Below are 16386 nucleotides of genomic sequence, written 5' to 3'. Positions count from 1 at the left end.
ATAAAAAAACGAGAAACGAGAAACATGTATAAATTACATAAACAAACGACAACTACTGTACATCAGATTCCTGACTTAGGACAGGTGCAAACATTTGCAGCGGGATTAAACGTTTTAATGGATCCAAACCTTCTCCCTTTTTCTGAAACAATAGCATAAAATCACAAGCTTGGTTTAAGTGAACCTACTGTACATTTGTATCTCAGCAAAACAACACATTTAGGAAATGTATTGATGAAATATGTTTAAAGTAAAATTTGTAAGGTTGAAGTATCAAGTCAAAATTACTACTTCTTGACAGTAAATTCATACTCTGGTATTCATCAAGTCAAAAATAATAATCTATTATTACACAGTAATATTTCACTTGTGATGAGGGCTAACCCAGTAGACACTTAAGAATGATCATTTAATCACATGTAGCCCCATGCTACATATTAAAATCATATGACCACTTGATAGATCACTTAGTGACAAAACAATACTGAATATAATATAGAGAGATGTGGTCACCTACAACAACAAACTTCATCAGTTTCAAGGAGGATGTCATTAGGATATACTAAACTTATATAATTATGTTTGATAGATTATTTGATTTACCGGTACATGCATTTGGTGATAATAATATGTTGATGATGTATGATGATGTACAAAATTTTAAATCACATGCAACTTTTAAAATTAAAAAAAAAAAACACTTATTTTTTTTTACTTCTAAAGACATCAAAAAGACCTCCAAATCAACTGCCTTCAAAAACCATAAAAAATTTCTAATAAACTTTTAAAATAATTTTTTTTGTCAGACATTGAATTTCATAAACATGATATCATTATATAACATAAATGACAGGACTGTCACAGGAGAGAAGCAATCTTTATACAATGCACATGTCTTAGAGCCTAATCACTCACAAAGCATCTATATATAATACTGATTAAATTGGTTGTAAGTAATTTCTTTGACTAGTCACTAAATCAAGTCTGGTGGTTTTATAAGTACATTGTATTTTAGGAGTACTTTATCATATGTTAGTTAAAATACAATTTTCAGCTTTACGACCCGATCGATCAGATCAAAATGTTCAAAAATCAATTAAAACACATAGATAACTTAAAAAGAAAACATCCATGTAAAATCTTCTGGTAAAGTGAGCAGAAATGGTTCTATTGATGTTTAATGTCTTCAAGTAAATAAATACAATATACAATTAAGACAAATACAGTCTTGAATATACATGTCATATAAGAAATGAGCTAACAATCTGCAGCTGTGACATCTAAGAAGGCATTCAGCCTTAAATGCATGTCCTTAAGATTTGATCTCACAACATTATGTAATAATTCATTTTTTCAAAACCAACGGAAATACTAATTCTATGTTAATAAATTCAATAAATATATATAATAAAATAAACTACTGCATTTGATAAACTATGTGCTCAGGTACAAAAGACCAACCCTGGATACATGTACCTTGTCATACATGGTCACTATTTTGTGTCTGTCGCTGCTTAAAGTTTTTTTTAGGTTCATGGACAAGTACGTTGAAATTTTGTTCTGCTAACTGTTTGAGCAAAAAGATTTAAACATCTGGATGTAACTGAAAGCTCCCATAGACAAAGCTACCAAATATTGCATTATCATAAATCGTTGCAAAATTTGTATCTAACTAAAATGTTATTTCTCATCAAATCCATCCAAATTATACAATTGTAAGATGAGTTGATTATAAGACTTAAGCTTGTTAAATGTCATGTAGCATATATTTCATGCATTTTCAGAACTGAAAGAGCTTACTTTTAAGTAATTAAAAAAAAGGAAACCCTGAATTTCAGTTGATGATATGTTTGGTCCTAGTTAAAATAAATTTGTCAGAAGTCAGCAGAAGAGTTGTATTTTCGTTCCCTGCTTTGATCATTTCAAAAATTTCATATTTAAAATTGCTATTCCCTCGGTGTTCTCTTATAATATAAGCATGATAAAGTTTTAAAATAATATATTGTAACAGAGGAAAGAAATGTAAAAACAATGTGTTGTTTATAAAACAATGTATAAAACCTTATAAAAAGAAAAAGAAAAATGTTTCTGGAGACCTGAATGCTTTGAAACTAGAAATGATGGAATGACAGATGGTAAAAAAGTAACACTGAATGCCCCTGTCGCCTATTATAAGTCGGGTCATAAAAACTTTAGATAAATATATTCTGGCAGAATCTGGGTAAAGCAAATTTGCATCATAGTAAATAACCTGATGCTAAAAATGTCTTTCTACAAAACTTTCTTTTTTATATTTTAATTCATTATCCATTTTTAACATTATAATATATTTAAAGTTATGATTTTTGTAGTTTAAAATAAAATGCCTCAATTATTACCAAAACCAGGCTATTATTTAAACTTGGAATTATTATTAATTATGGAATTTGCATAATTTCTTGTGCTTGAAATTTTTTAATAAATTCCATGTTTATTCTGTACTCTAGCACTTCTCAGAGCACTTAAATGTTCTGTGCTGTGTTATGAACCGCTCAAAACATTAAAATACCAAATAACATGGAATTTATTAAAAATTTCAAGCACAAGAAATTTTGCAAATTCCAAAATTAAAAATAATTCCAAGTTCAAATAATAGCCTGTTCAAAATGAAAAGTTTACATTATCTTATAATTATTGTTAAATTTATATGACAATTATACATTGACAATTTAAACACCAACCACAAACATGATGAGACTAAAATGTCCAGACTTATAAATAACTCCTTCATTTCAATGAAGTTTACATGTATGATGTACAAGCATATCAGATTTAAAGGACAGATCAATAGTCATATTACTCTATAATAATATTACAACATTTATTTTCCTTCATACATAAAATGGGACTCCAAAATGCACTTCTTAATGTGCAAAAAACTAACAGAAAAGACATAAAACGAAATATGTAAAGCAAAAACAATGTACATCTGTCAATAATAGACTACAAAAAATGCAAACATAAAACAGAAAACAAGAATGTATTAAAATAATATAGACACAGGTAACCCTAAATTACTAATTACACAAAATATCTTATATGAATATTAATGTAGTTATAATAATTTGTGAAGTATGCATATAACAGGTTAAATCTGGCAGTGGAATAACCTGCACACGCGAGCTGTCTTGGAGAATTTAATTTAATTCAATTTAAATATAAAATCATTAGCTGACATAGACCTTTAAAGAACAAATTGAGTTCATTGACTTGACTTTAATAAACCTCATTAATCATGACAAACATGTACAGCCATTGAGAATATAAAAATAAGAAGATGTGGTTTGATTGCCAATTAGACAAATTAACATCAAAGACCAAGGACATATATATCATGTATATCTTGTATATAAAAGTTAGAAATTATAGGTCATCCCGCAGTCTTTAGCAATATGCAAAACCCATACCCGAAAGCAAACTATACAAGGTTCCTACATAACAAATAAGTAACAAATTAATTCAAATAGAAAACTAATTGCCTGATTTAATTACAAAACAATGACAGAAAAAACAAATATGATTTTATACAATAACCAATGACAAGTACCGAATTACAACCTCTAGACTAAGGATAGCCGCATTCAAAATGTGGCAGGGTTAAACATGTCAGTCTTCACAATAAAATTTTGAATCCATAAGCCTGAAAACTGTATTAATTTACAAATAAATTAAGTTGGATTCTAGATCTGTTGGCTTTAATATAGAGAAGAATTTTCCAAGCCCAAAAGCAATTTTACAAGCTGAGGCTGGGTTGATGCTTAGCTATAGACCTCCATCTAATTTGGGTGTTATACCTAAAAGCTAGAATGTCACAAAAAACAGAAAAATTAAGCATCCAAGAAAAAAATATCAATCAGTACATGTACATTATACAATGGGTCAAGAGTAAATTAAAGATGTCATAAACAGTCTAACAGAGAAAAACAAGATGTTATGCCATGCCATTTATAGGTATATATAGACATATACAGAACTGTAAATTTACGTTCATAGCTGAATAGCAATAACTTTTTGTTATGCTTTTTGTCTTATTAAATGATAACATAAATCAAAGTCAAATACAATTTATGGGTACTTTGCAGAAACGAGCAGTGATTGCTTCCTATTAGGTTTTTTTTAAATTTGAAGACTTGTTACAGCTACTGATCTGGACATGGTCCCTTTCTATCGAATTCCAATGACCTTAAATTTACCGCTTACTTAATTCAGTCATTAGGTCAGTCAGTGGGATCCCAGCCCCCAACCCCCTATGAAAAGTTCTGAATCAGCCACTGTTAATGTTGATAATATTTAGTAAAAAGGAGCTGGAAATTATTTCAATTTCAACTGCATGTATAATTAAAACACTAGACTTAAAGCTATTAAAACAACTTGTTCATTTAGCATGTTTAGGGAAAAAGTGAAGCTTTGAAGTAAACAAATTTCAAAGGCATGCACATACAGTAAGTCAGTTGCCAGTATAATTGCTTACATCCACTTCATCTGAACTTTGTTGAATATATGTCTCATTGGCAATCATACAATATTTCCTTATATTTTTATAGCTTAACTTGTACATGTTGTAGGTTTGAATTTCTCATATACATGACCCATACATATGTTCCAAGTAACCAAAATGCAAATTGATAATTTTTAGTATTAAAACATACTTTAATGCATGTTTAATATTCTATTGTATGTCTTTCTTATATTGCAAAGGAGAATTAATTGTTCCAATTGAGATTTTACCTACTCATAGACGATTTTAAATTTTATCAGATCCCTAACATTCCTTAAAAAAAAATTGGAAACAAATTTTGTCAACTGAAATTTTTCAAAAAAAAAAAATTCTGGAAGTATATAAATATTATAAATGAATATCGAAACAACATGTACCTGGGTCTGAAACATGTCTATTAGTCCCATCATGTTCCCAAATATGGGTTACTACATGTACATTCAATCTAAATAATTCAAGTTCATCTATTTATTTGTTATGCATATAATTTAATGTGTTGCAGATATGTACTGAATTGAGATCTTATACCCCATCATAGGAATATCCTAAAATTGTAAGGTTTTTAATTCATACTAAAGTATTAGTCTCTTTAGTTTCTGCACTTTAATTTGACATGACTGAATGTAAATGTCATGCACAGATTTGAAGGAGTGAAGAACTAGAACTGTATATTATTCCAAAACTTGACTGCATTTGCTTTGATTAGTTTCTTACTCATTATTTTTTTCTCCAAAATAATGCTTGTAGATTTCAAACAGAATGTGATATTGCACAAAACATATACCTTAATTGTTATTCTATAGCAATACATGTACTTACTGCTTGTGTTCCAGTCTATCTCATCTTCAATGACTTTATTATTCTTCCAGAGTGTCAGAGAGATCATGGCTAAACCAAACAGAGAAAATTTGACAAATGCTGATGTTTTACCCATCTCGAATGGTTTCTTTCGTTTAATTTACTCTAAAACATCACATCGTATCTAAATGAAAGGATATTATGTCAGGTTTCCAGGTATCAAGTTTGACACATGTGTTGTAAATCCATATTTGGGTGATTCCAAATTTTGATATCACAGGGTTAACAGCATATGATTTTGTAAATCAAATAGAGGAATTTTTATGAATTAAATTTATTAGGTCATGTTTTCATCTTTAAATCATCTTAACCTAACAGGATAATGAAGTTATATTGCCTTTTAGAGGCCACATGCATTATTGGCGAAAGTGAAAGTATCGATATGGAATGATCTTATCCTTTCGTGTGCATATATTTTCTATTGTTGGATTATTTCCCTTAGCTATTATCAATGTAATTTGTTACGGGAAGTTGATGAAGGTGGAGCAAGTCAGTTTCCTTTCGGAGCTTTTATTAATTAATACCACGTGACTGGTGACGTATACGTAAATAAACGAAAAGCAAAACATCAACAAAGAAGTATCATGTCATCGACACAAAAAATTGAAGGTATATTTTGTAACGGGAAGTATTGCTTCATTGCGAAATTGTAAATACAGTTAAATAAGATAAAAATATGGAACAGAGTACGAATTTAATTAGGAAGCAGGTGCGCGGAAATGTCAGAAAGGAACAAATAATTGATGACATCAATAACTGTCGATCGAACAGTTGAAAATCATTAATCTTGACCTACTTTTGTTTCTTTTTCTGTTACATGATATTTTTGATCTAAATTTTCTTCATCTGAAGCTTTCTTTTGTTGTTGTAAATTGTATAAATCTTGACAGGTGCTTGTGAAGGTACGTGACTACCCTCAGATACACTGTACGAGTTCATTGTCATTTTCAATGAATTCATGCAACATTAGTGCGTAAATGGGTTTGTATATTAATAAAAACAATAAATAGAATAGCTTTGATAATAAATGTCAAATACTTTAACAAGAAACAGAAATCTGTGAGAAGTTCATTTTGTACATGTAAGACATCTGACCAAAAGAATCCTCACAAGAGTCAAAACTGGGGAAAAGAAAGTGATTAACAATGATTTTACATTTATGATTTTTCTTTCCTGCTGACTTTTAAAATGCAATATACACAACTAGAAAAAAAATCATGAAAAATAAAATGCATGCTTTCTTTTGACCAAAAGACAATATAGAAAATGTTGCTGTCATGCTAATCTCTGTTGGGATTTTCTGATTTGTCTGCCCTCATCAGAGGTTACTGTCATGCATGCAGAAACTGTACATGCACATTATTATGTAGATGTTTAGAAAAGGTATTGCTAGCAACATCAATATGTGTACTGTGTATTTAAAACTGCATTGTATTTTTGGATTTTGTTCATCTAACAATTCCAATACATAATATAATGCTTGCATCACAGCTGAAGATTGACCAATCAGATAATTAGATTGTGTTTATCTATTTGCATATTGGAGTTGAAACGGTGGCAAATCCTCAGGTTTTATCATATATGCATGTAGTACACATGGTACACAAACTTAAAACTCAATTTATTATTTGTCGAATCATTAAAATTAAATTTGAGATTGTTTTTTCAAATCTCCTTATCATATTAGACATGTGTTTAATAAATCTTTGTGATATCTTTTACCGTTTAGTTTTAAATTGGAATTCAAAATTGTATTTTCCCATAGAGTTTGAGGTATGAATCAGGAATTGAAAAAAAATTGTGTTCATCCTCTCTATTTATTTCAATTGTAATATAACTTGAAAGAACAAAATTGTACTGTAAGTAAAAGAGCCTTAATTCAAGGACATCATAATTTAATTGAACTTGTTAAATTGTCTACAAATCTTGCTTTCAATGGGACAAATAAAAAGAAAGTGAGGATGAAAGTTGTCTTCCTTTGTATATTTACTTTTACATGGCTTTTGGAATAGTGAACACAACACATCAAAAAGTACCAACGAAAATTAACAAAATTTGTCTTCTAGATTCATGGATAGAACTTAGTGGTGGAGTTACACCACCAGTTGAAGCACAATCCATATACAATGGTAACTTAGAAAAGTTATTGATCGAGGCCCAAAGAGAATCTAGATCATCATCAAGACCAAACAGTAAAGAATCATCAGCCAGGGGCAGGTAACTAAGAAAATAACATGTTCTTATGTATGAGTTTGTTTCCATTGCATACTAGAAAAAGCAATTATTCACAATTTGTACAAGTATTTCAAACAAGCATAATGTACATGCATCATCACTGACATGTATTCTTTATCACATTTGTCATCAATGATGAGGATTAGATTTTGGTTAGAAATAAAAAGACCTTTAAAAATAAAGCGGTGTAGGAAAAATGTCCATGTGACAGTTCTCCAATAACAAAAGATACACAAAATATATGAATAAAGGTCACTATATGATTATATCTGGACAAGCATTGCTATTTTGTCAAATCATTTTATATACCAACAAGATGGAACAGAAATTAATATACATTTTACATGTTACAAATGTACATTAGATAACACATGGTGATGTGAAAGAACCATATCCAATTGCAAGTAACATAAATTTGTTGTTTTAAATTACATTTAAATTTATGCGATGTATAGAGAGTAATTATATGTTATTTAATATAAAAAAGAAGATGTGGTATGATTGACATATACATGTATATTAAAAAAAAATGACATATATTGATAATGCTGATTATTTTTTTCATTTAAATTTACACATGTTTGTTAAATGAAAAAAATTCTAGATTACATCGTAAATGAATAAATAAAGATCTACTAAATTTATTTAACAGAAACAAACCTGGATAAATAAAAAAGATAGAAGCTTTGTATACTGCTTCCTCTTCTGATAACACATTTATACTAAACAGTTTTTGCATGGAAATCACATTGAAAATGCAGAAATTATTGCTTTTTTATACATAATCGGCATACATTGTACAATGTATGTCAAGGAAAAAACCCAACCCAATAACACAATAAAAACCTAGAGGTCAACATATTCATGTACAGTCTAAAGTTCAACATAAATTGGCCTAAAAAAATCTAAAAAAAAAGTTTTGTAAAGTTATTGACTATTTTTAGTGTTGTTTATTTCTTTTTCAGCCCTAAAGGTCTGCACAGTCCTACAAATGAATTATCAAATGCTGAATCTACACAGGTACATGTACATACTGAACTACACACTTTATTTTAATTTCATAATAAACAAGGAGATGTGGCATGAAGCCGCATGAGACAACCTTCCTCCAAAGTTCAAATGAAGTGGATGTAAACCTTTTCTTGAGCTTTTAATCAAGATATAATAGATTCCTGGAAAACGTTTATGAATTATTATTTTTATTGTATGATACCAGACCTGCCAACCCATAGGGTTGAGCAGAGAGGTGTGAACCTCAATTTAGAAATTCTTTGCAGGCATCCAAATGAAGGAAAAGGGTATTTAAGCACATAAATATGCATCTGCACTACATGAATATAGTAGTAGATTAAAAACACTTTGACAATATAAGAGGAGTATTAGGTCCTTGCACTTAAAATCCCCATAAAAATTTTGAAATGTTGGCAGGTATGTTATACACTTATCAATGCCATTCATTAAACTACTATTCTTCTTCTTTCTGCATTTAAACCATTACTATTTCTTTTTTATCAATTTGACAGCTTCTTTCTTGTTTTGTATAAAGAAGTGATTATTTTTTAATAGGAAAACCGAGATCCAGGTACAGACTGGATTTGGGACTGGTCCAGTAGACCTGAAGCCTTACCTCCAAGGTAAGTAAAAGTTAGATTGCACTTTAAACTTCAATTATGTCATATTGATATGTGCATATCATTTCTTTTTTTTTAATACATGTACCAGTAATTTATCATAAATGTATTTCTTTTCTTCATAGTTTTTTATCAGAAAATTAAGATTTGACATTTACAACTAGGCTTATTTTCATCCTTTGGAACCAATGTTTAGAAATTTCAGACTAATTAAGTAGCAGGAATTATAGTTATATTCATTATACTTGTCATACCTTACTTTTGAATGAATATATAACAACACTAAAGCTTGAAACATCATGAAAACTGAACTAACTTAATTTTTTGTTGTGTCTTCACTGTATAAATCATCCTTTTTTTTTTTTAGTGATTTGGGAGCACGTTTCAAGCATCCAAGAAAATCTGGATTTAGAAGTTCACAAATGATACGAAAAGAAGATGCTTACAGCTTGAAGTACATTATTATATCAAATGCCTGCTCCTTTGTTGTAGGAATTGGTCTTGCCAGTCTGGGGTAAGTTAATTGGATTACAGCAAATAAAAAATACTCTCAGTACAAAAGTACTGTGGTAATTTGAAAGGACTTGCAGTACGCGTATAAGTAAAACTTTACCATCCTAGTATAGATGTAATGATTAGAAACAACCATTCTGAGAGGACAAAAAGCTGTAACAAATAATTATTCAGTTATTCACACTGTACAAAGAACAGCAAAATATGTGCTTAAAACACCAAATCTAGTATTTTGATTGGTTGAATTCTGAGTGTGAATACTTTCTAGGTGCTCAAACTTTTGATGACCCCAAGACCTGGGGTTTAAAGTCATCAAACTTTGCTCAATGCTTGGAGCACAAAAATCATGCTCGAAACATGAAATCCATTTTGATTGGTTGATTTTAGAGTATGAGTACCAAAAACTGACTCAACAGTTTTATGACTTTAAGGCAAGGACTTTGGAAACACTAAAAAAAAGAACATATTATCTGTTCATTACTTCCTTCATTTCATGTTAAAGTTTCGATAAATATAAATCTTTTTCTTACTTCTTGTTTTGCATCAATATTGTTTTCTTTTCTTTCAGATTCTATTTTGTAATGAAGAGATACTGCAGATGTAGTAATTTAATGATCTCTAACTAATGGATAAGGACAAGATAATGGAACAAACGTATTTTTTATCGGAAGTCTTATTAAAAATCATAGTGATTATCTCTGATTCTGTATATGAGGGGAGATGATATTGAATTGGAATATTTTTGTACCATCATAATTTTTACCCCTCTTACTTACAAATGTATGCATATGAAATGATTTAAGATTTTTCTCAATTATTTAGATGCTTTTTGATTTCTGGTAAAATGTCTACAATATACAACAGTAAACACTGAAGCCAGCTTCAAGTTGTTTAACTGATTTTACTATGGCCAGTGGCTTTATGATTTTCAGTTCTTTAATTATTAATAAATACCGGTAGCTGTTATTTTATGCTTCCAGTTGTTTGATACTTATCACCTCACAATATAATACAAATGTTCTTGAATTATACAGATGCTACATGTTTTTGTATTTAAGAAAACTAAAAGCAGATTATTCCAATGTCAATGTCTGTTTGAAGAAGCCTCCTAGTTGCAAGCAATTGTAAAATCATTTTTATTTATTATAAAAAAAAATAGATGTTAATGAAACTATTTTTTGTACGTAAATGTATTTTAATAGATGATTTTAAACTTTTAAGAGCTGTGGAAAAAAATAATTGTTATAATGATTGTCTGTTAAGGAACATTTTAATTTTATTTGAATAGAAATTTGAAAAATATTATAAAAAGAAAATTATGACAATTTATTAGTTATAGTTGATATATATATATATCTCATAGGAAACTTAAAAGATGTAGATTTAAAAATGAATGTATATACTATGTATGTATTTTGTTGTAAACTGTATTCTTTCAATATAAGTAACATTTGACTGTGCACAAGTATGTTGACATTTCTCTTTATTGTTTTATAATCTGACTTTGGCAAACTTTTCTCATGTATACATTTATTAAAACATATATATGCAAAAATTTAAATAATACAGCTAAAATTACTTTAATAAGGTTCCAATTTTATCTCTTGTTTGATGTATATTCTTCCAAAGCCAAATTTTTGTAAAATCTTATTTAAATTATTCAGTTCTGATTTTCTGAGACCTTTACGTAGTTGGTTGTGGATATATCAAATTTTACAAATTTCAATTAGTATAAATTAAATAATGAAATTGATTGTTAATATAAAGTGTGTATCACCGTGCAATATGCAATCATTATTCATGTATGTATGTTAAAATTTTCAAATACCGTATAAAGTAAACTGCATTTTCATTATAGACAATTTTCACCTCTATGAGTAAAAAATATTTCAACAATTTTTGTAGGTATTTATATACAATGTTTCGATTCATAACTCCTTTTAACTCTTTATATGTTTCTGAAATACATGCAAATAAAGCAAAATAAATCTGCATGGGAATTTTTTTTTTTAAATTGTTAAAAAAAGAGGATTTTTTGTTAATAGTTAATAGAACAAATTACAAATAGGACAAACATGAGATTGTTTATTTAGTTTAGATTTTGGACTTCCTATTCCGGTGAAGAAGTTTAGAATGCTTTTCTAGGTTTCAATTCATATGCAAAAAATCTCACAATTACGAGTAATTTCATAATTTTTATAATACTATAAATTTTGTGTATATTGAAAAGTCCAGAAAATCTTGAGTCAAATCCTTGGTTGCATATTTTCTTTAGTAAACATAAAACTTCTACAAAGTAAAAACTTTTGCACAACAATCTCTAGAAAAACAGTATAAAAAAATATAGATTCACACATGATGCACAATGCTTAGGAGCAATCACTGCTTTTCCTCATTTTTGAAGCCAGCACAAATTAATTTGATATTTTTTAAATATTTAAATATATTTTATTTATATACCTTTCAAATTGTACTTCCTAAGTCATATGGAACTTGTTTGTATATTTTATGAAATTTTGAAATGATACATGTATTTACAGGAATTGTATTCATTGTTTTATAATGTTTAATTTTTTATTTTATATGATGTTTTCCTGTTACACTTACTGCTATGGTTGATTAAACACTTTTTATGCCCCACCTACGATAGTAGAGGGGCATTATGTTTTCTGGTCTGTGCGTCCTTCCGTCCGTCCGTTCGTTCGTCCGTCCGTCCGTCCGTCCGTTCGTTCGTCCGTCCGTCCGTCTGTCCCGCTTCAGGTTAAAGTTTTTGGTCATGGTAGTTTTTGATGAAGTTTAAGTCCAATCGACTTCAAACTTAGTACACATGTCCCCTATGATATGATCTTTCTAATTTTAATGCCAAATTAGAGTTTTTACCCCAATTTCACGGTCCACTGAACATGGAAAATGATAGTGCGAGTGGGGCATTCGTGTACTGAGGACACATTCTTGTTTTAAACAGTTTTAACTCAATTTATAAATATATTTAAGTTTGCTGTTTTATACTTTATATTAATTGTTTAGATATATATATCTGAAATATAATTGGTCTTAATTGTGACTGAGTTTTTTTTGCCTATCATTATTTCATGAAAAAATATTAAACTGATCAAATGTGTCAATATTGCAGTTAAGACAAAATGAACTGAAAAAATTACACACTTTTGTTATACTTAACAACAAAATATTGCCTTGTATTTAAAGAAATATTTTCTCATTTTTACAGTGTCACTTATATATTAAAAAGTTAACCCTTAAGTGTAAATTTGATTTTTGATTGAACATTCCTGAAATTCCACCAGAGAATGGAATGGATGGAATTTGTCCAGTATTTTATAATTCCATCATTAATCAAAATGATGTTTATTATAATCTTGTCAAACTTTATATGCAAATAGGGTGTTAATTCGGTGAGGCTTTTGAGAAAATAGTTTATTTTGGATAGCGTTTACAATAAATTTTTAAGATGCAGATAAGATGATTTTTAAAGTTAAAAAATAATGTTAGATAATATAACTGGGTTTGATGAACAACATCAAGAATATGATATTCTGTATGACTCAAAGGATATTTGATATGGGTATTTTATTGTGAAAGGTATTACCACTCTTATACAAAGATATATATATATTGCCCTCTCTCTATAACATTCTATTCTATGGACTTGGGGAAATGTGCTTAATTATATATGTCATCACTTTTTGCATGATCACACTAAATTTTTTCATCTTGACGGTTTGCTGAAGCAGAATGAACTAATTTGAATGATCACATAAATGAATAGATGAACATTTGATTATTTTCTAATCTGACTGTTGTTAGAATCTTGTTCTGTCAGTGTAACAAACTATTAGTGCGGTCACCATTGTTAATTTTATGATGTATACTAATTAATCACAAACTAGATTTTACTGTATGTGTAAGGTCTGTTTTTTTTCTCAATTGATTTATGAATTTTGAACAGCGTTATACTACTGTTGCCTTTATTAAAAGATGGAGGCTAGTAGAATTATTGTTGATTCTTTACTAAATATTATACAATTTTACCCTGAAATTCATTTTCCTTTGTATATAAATGGCATATCCTATATAACGAATTTTTAAATCAGTCTGACTTTGAATTAAAATAAGTAACTTTGATCGGTATGTAGGATAGTTAACATTGTTATGTGTTCATAAATGTGTATTACTGATCTGGAGCATTGATGTGAGAGTTGTCTTCCTTTTGATAATACTAATATTTACCCTACAAATAATTATTTAGATGTATAATCTCTAATTATAAGGCACATTTGGGTTTAGGAGACACTTATTTATTATTAGAAGTAGGAATTATTTTGCATTCAAAAATAAAATAATTTGGTAGCACTTTTAATCATGGATATCAATTTTCATGGTTTGTAGAAAAAACAAAGTTTTGTGGGTTCTTGAATGTGAAATTTCACCCTTTGATCAGCTCATTTAATGAGTGCAAAATATACATTTTGTTTGAATTAAAATTTCAAAGTTGGTTTTAATTCTAATGAAGTATGGAAACACATGTTGAGTTTTGATGTCCACAAAATCTATGAAAAGATGTCCTGATTATTTATTGCTATAAGTTATTCTTGTATGCTTGTAAATTTTTTAACTACAGTTTGGTGAAGGGTTTCAATGCACAAATTAACTCCATATTTTGAAGCTAAAACTAATATGTTAACTGATGTATTTTGAAATTTTTGATGGTTGAAAGGAAGGCCAATTTTTCACTCTTGCAAGTTGTGTAAATATTGTATGTGATAATTTTGACAGCATTATTGTTGATTGGCGGGTATGTAATTGTGATTTTGAAAATTATATCTGTTGTATCTTATTTTAAATAGCGTGAAAAGATCTGGAAAAGAGAAAGTTATGTAAAAATTTGTATTTTTCTTTTTATGGCTTCCACTTTTTCCACCTTTGACCTGTTAACATGACTTTGGTCTTATCTGCACAAGTGGAAGTATCATGTATAATTAGTGGAAAAAATAAAGATTTAGAAAACTGTTTTGTGATTCTTCATTGTAAATGTCATCAGATATGAATTAATTGAAATTTCCTGTAAGTGGTTGATTCTATTTAGAACAAAACTTTTATTTAAAAAAAAAAGCAAGATTACACACACAGTAATGACTTGCCTGCTTAATTTATCATGATTGAACATGTTGAAAGTTTGTTTTATGAAGATTTTACTGCACGTATCACATAAACTTTACATTATCAACAACCCAGGAAAATGAGGTCAAGGTTGGAGGAACCCGCCAGACAGACATGAACACTTTACATTTGATGAGACTGTTGTACTGTTGCGCTATAAAACCAGGTTCAATCCACCATTTTCTACATTTAAAAATGCCTGTACTAAGTCAGGAATAGGACACTGGTTGTCTATTGGTTTGATGTGTTTTATCATTTGATTTTGCCATGTGATTAGGTACTTTCCGATTGAATTTTCCTCGAGGTTTCAGTATTTTTTTGTGATTTTACTTTTTACAATCATTCCATACCTTTGATAATGTTAACCTAATGCTGATAGCATCTGAGAAACCGCACTAATTATAAGAACTAAACATTGACCAATGCACAAAGAATATGAATTTAAGGTCAGATGAACCAAGCAGACAACATGCATAATTCCAGACAATAAAAATAGTTGATCTGCCCTTATGCATGTAGTATCTGAGAAACAGACAAAGTCATGAAAAATTAACATTGACCAATGAACCATGAAAATGAGTCTGTGGACAGATGATCTCTGCAAGACAGACATGTTCACCTTCTTATCATTCAATGCACCTAGCTGATATAGTTGACGTATTGCTTATAGTATCTGATAAACTGACAAAATCATGAAAACATAACATCAACAATGAATCATGAAAATGATGTCAAGATTACTTGTTACCTGTCGGACCAAAATGGTCTTACAATCATTCCATACACCAAATAGAGTGACCCTAATGCTTATATTCTTGAAATATGGACTTGGAGCACGAAATTAAATTGAAGTCAGGTTAACCCTGTCTGATAGAAATGCAGACCATACAAGAATCCCATATACCAAATATAATTATCCCATTACATGTACTCATGATAATGGAGTATTTCACATGAGTCAGTGACCAGAAATGAAAATGCTCCTCCCCAAGCTACTTGTTAGCAAGGGATATAATAAACCATACAATGTTTATAAAGAGAATGATGAGAGTACAAATATAAGGACCTTTTAACTGGAGAGTCTCTTTTAAAACAACTGGAAATAGTATTAAACATGGCTTTTGTATATAAATGTTCTATTAACATCATTGATCATTTGTTTATATCAAACATTTAAAAAAGGTACTTGTAACTGTTGTGAGCAATATGGTTTAATTACTGTTAATTCAGAAAAGATGGAGATATTTTTATTAATGGAAATAATGGAACTGGATGCGCATCACAAAAACAAGAAGAAGCATTATGATATATCTGTTATGTATGTTAGTAGGCAGCTTTCCCCAAATATAATAATTAATCTATAATACCACTATAATTTCTGTATTACAGAACCTGATATTTACCTCTTTGATGAACTTTTAAAATTGTACCAAA

The 16386-nt window shown here is 29.2% G+C and overlaps 2 protein-coding genes across 3 annotated transcripts in view; one reads left to right on the top strand and one right to left on the bottom strand.

The window, feature by feature from the left end:
• LOC139519827 (probable sodium/potassium/calcium exchanger CG1090) overlaps positions 1–5803 on the bottom strand; it is a 51438-nt gene extending 45635 nt beyond the window's left edge. The window contains exon 1 of the mRNA XM_071312104.1: positions 5357–5803. Within this exon, the coding sequence (XP_071168205.1) occupies positions 5357–5471 (115 nt within the window). The 5' untranslated portion in view covers positions 5472–5803. The remainder of the gene's footprint in view (positions 1–5356) is intronic.
• Positions 5804–5857: 54 nt separating this feature from the next.
• Positions 5858–14800, top strand: LOC139519832 (BCL2/adenovirus E1B 19 kDa protein-interacting protein 3-like). 2 transcript variants are annotated; one of them, XR_011663689.1, is made up of 7 exons: positions 5858–6004; positions 7462–7612; positions 8596–8650; positions 9197–9264; positions 9629–9775; positions 10343–12408; positions 12740–14800. XR_011663689.1 is itself a non-coding variant. In XM_071312110.1 (6 exons), the coding sequence occupies exons 1-6, from the start codon at positions 5980–5982 to the stop codon at positions 10398–10400; spliced, it is 504 nt and encodes a 167-aa protein (XP_071168211.1). In that variant the 5' UTR covers positions 5858–5979; the 3' UTR covers positions 10401–14800. The 2 variants fall into 2 exon arrangements, 1 of the variants encoding a protein (XP_071168211.1); XM_071312110.1 differs by having other exon boundaries at positions 10343–14800.
• The last annotated feature ends 1586 nt before the right edge of the window (positions 14801–16386 follow it).

The sequence above is a fragment of the Mytilus edulis genome, chromosome 4 (assembly GCF_963676685.1).
Source record: "Mytilus edulis chromosome 4, xbMytEdul2.2, whole genome shotgun sequence".
Taxonomy (NCBI): domain Eukaryota; kingdom Metazoa; phylum Mollusca; class Bivalvia; order Mytilida; family Mytilidae; genus Mytilus; species Mytilus edulis.
The sequence above is the reverse complement of the archived record's forward strand: the minus strand, read 5'-3'. Positions and strand labels throughout refer to the sequence as shown.

Coding starts and splice junctions, on each gene's coding strand:
- LOC139519832 (XM_071312110.1), top strand. CDS start 5,980: ATGTCATCGACACAAAAAATTGAAG. Junction 6,005..7,461: donor ATCGACACAAAAAATTGAAG/GTATATTTTGTA, acceptor TTTGTCTTCTAG/ATTCATGGATAGAACTTAGT. Junction 9,776..10,342: donor ATTGGTCTTGCCAGTCTGGG/GTAAGTTAATTG, acceptor CTTTTCTTTCAG/ATTCTATTTTGTAATGAAGA.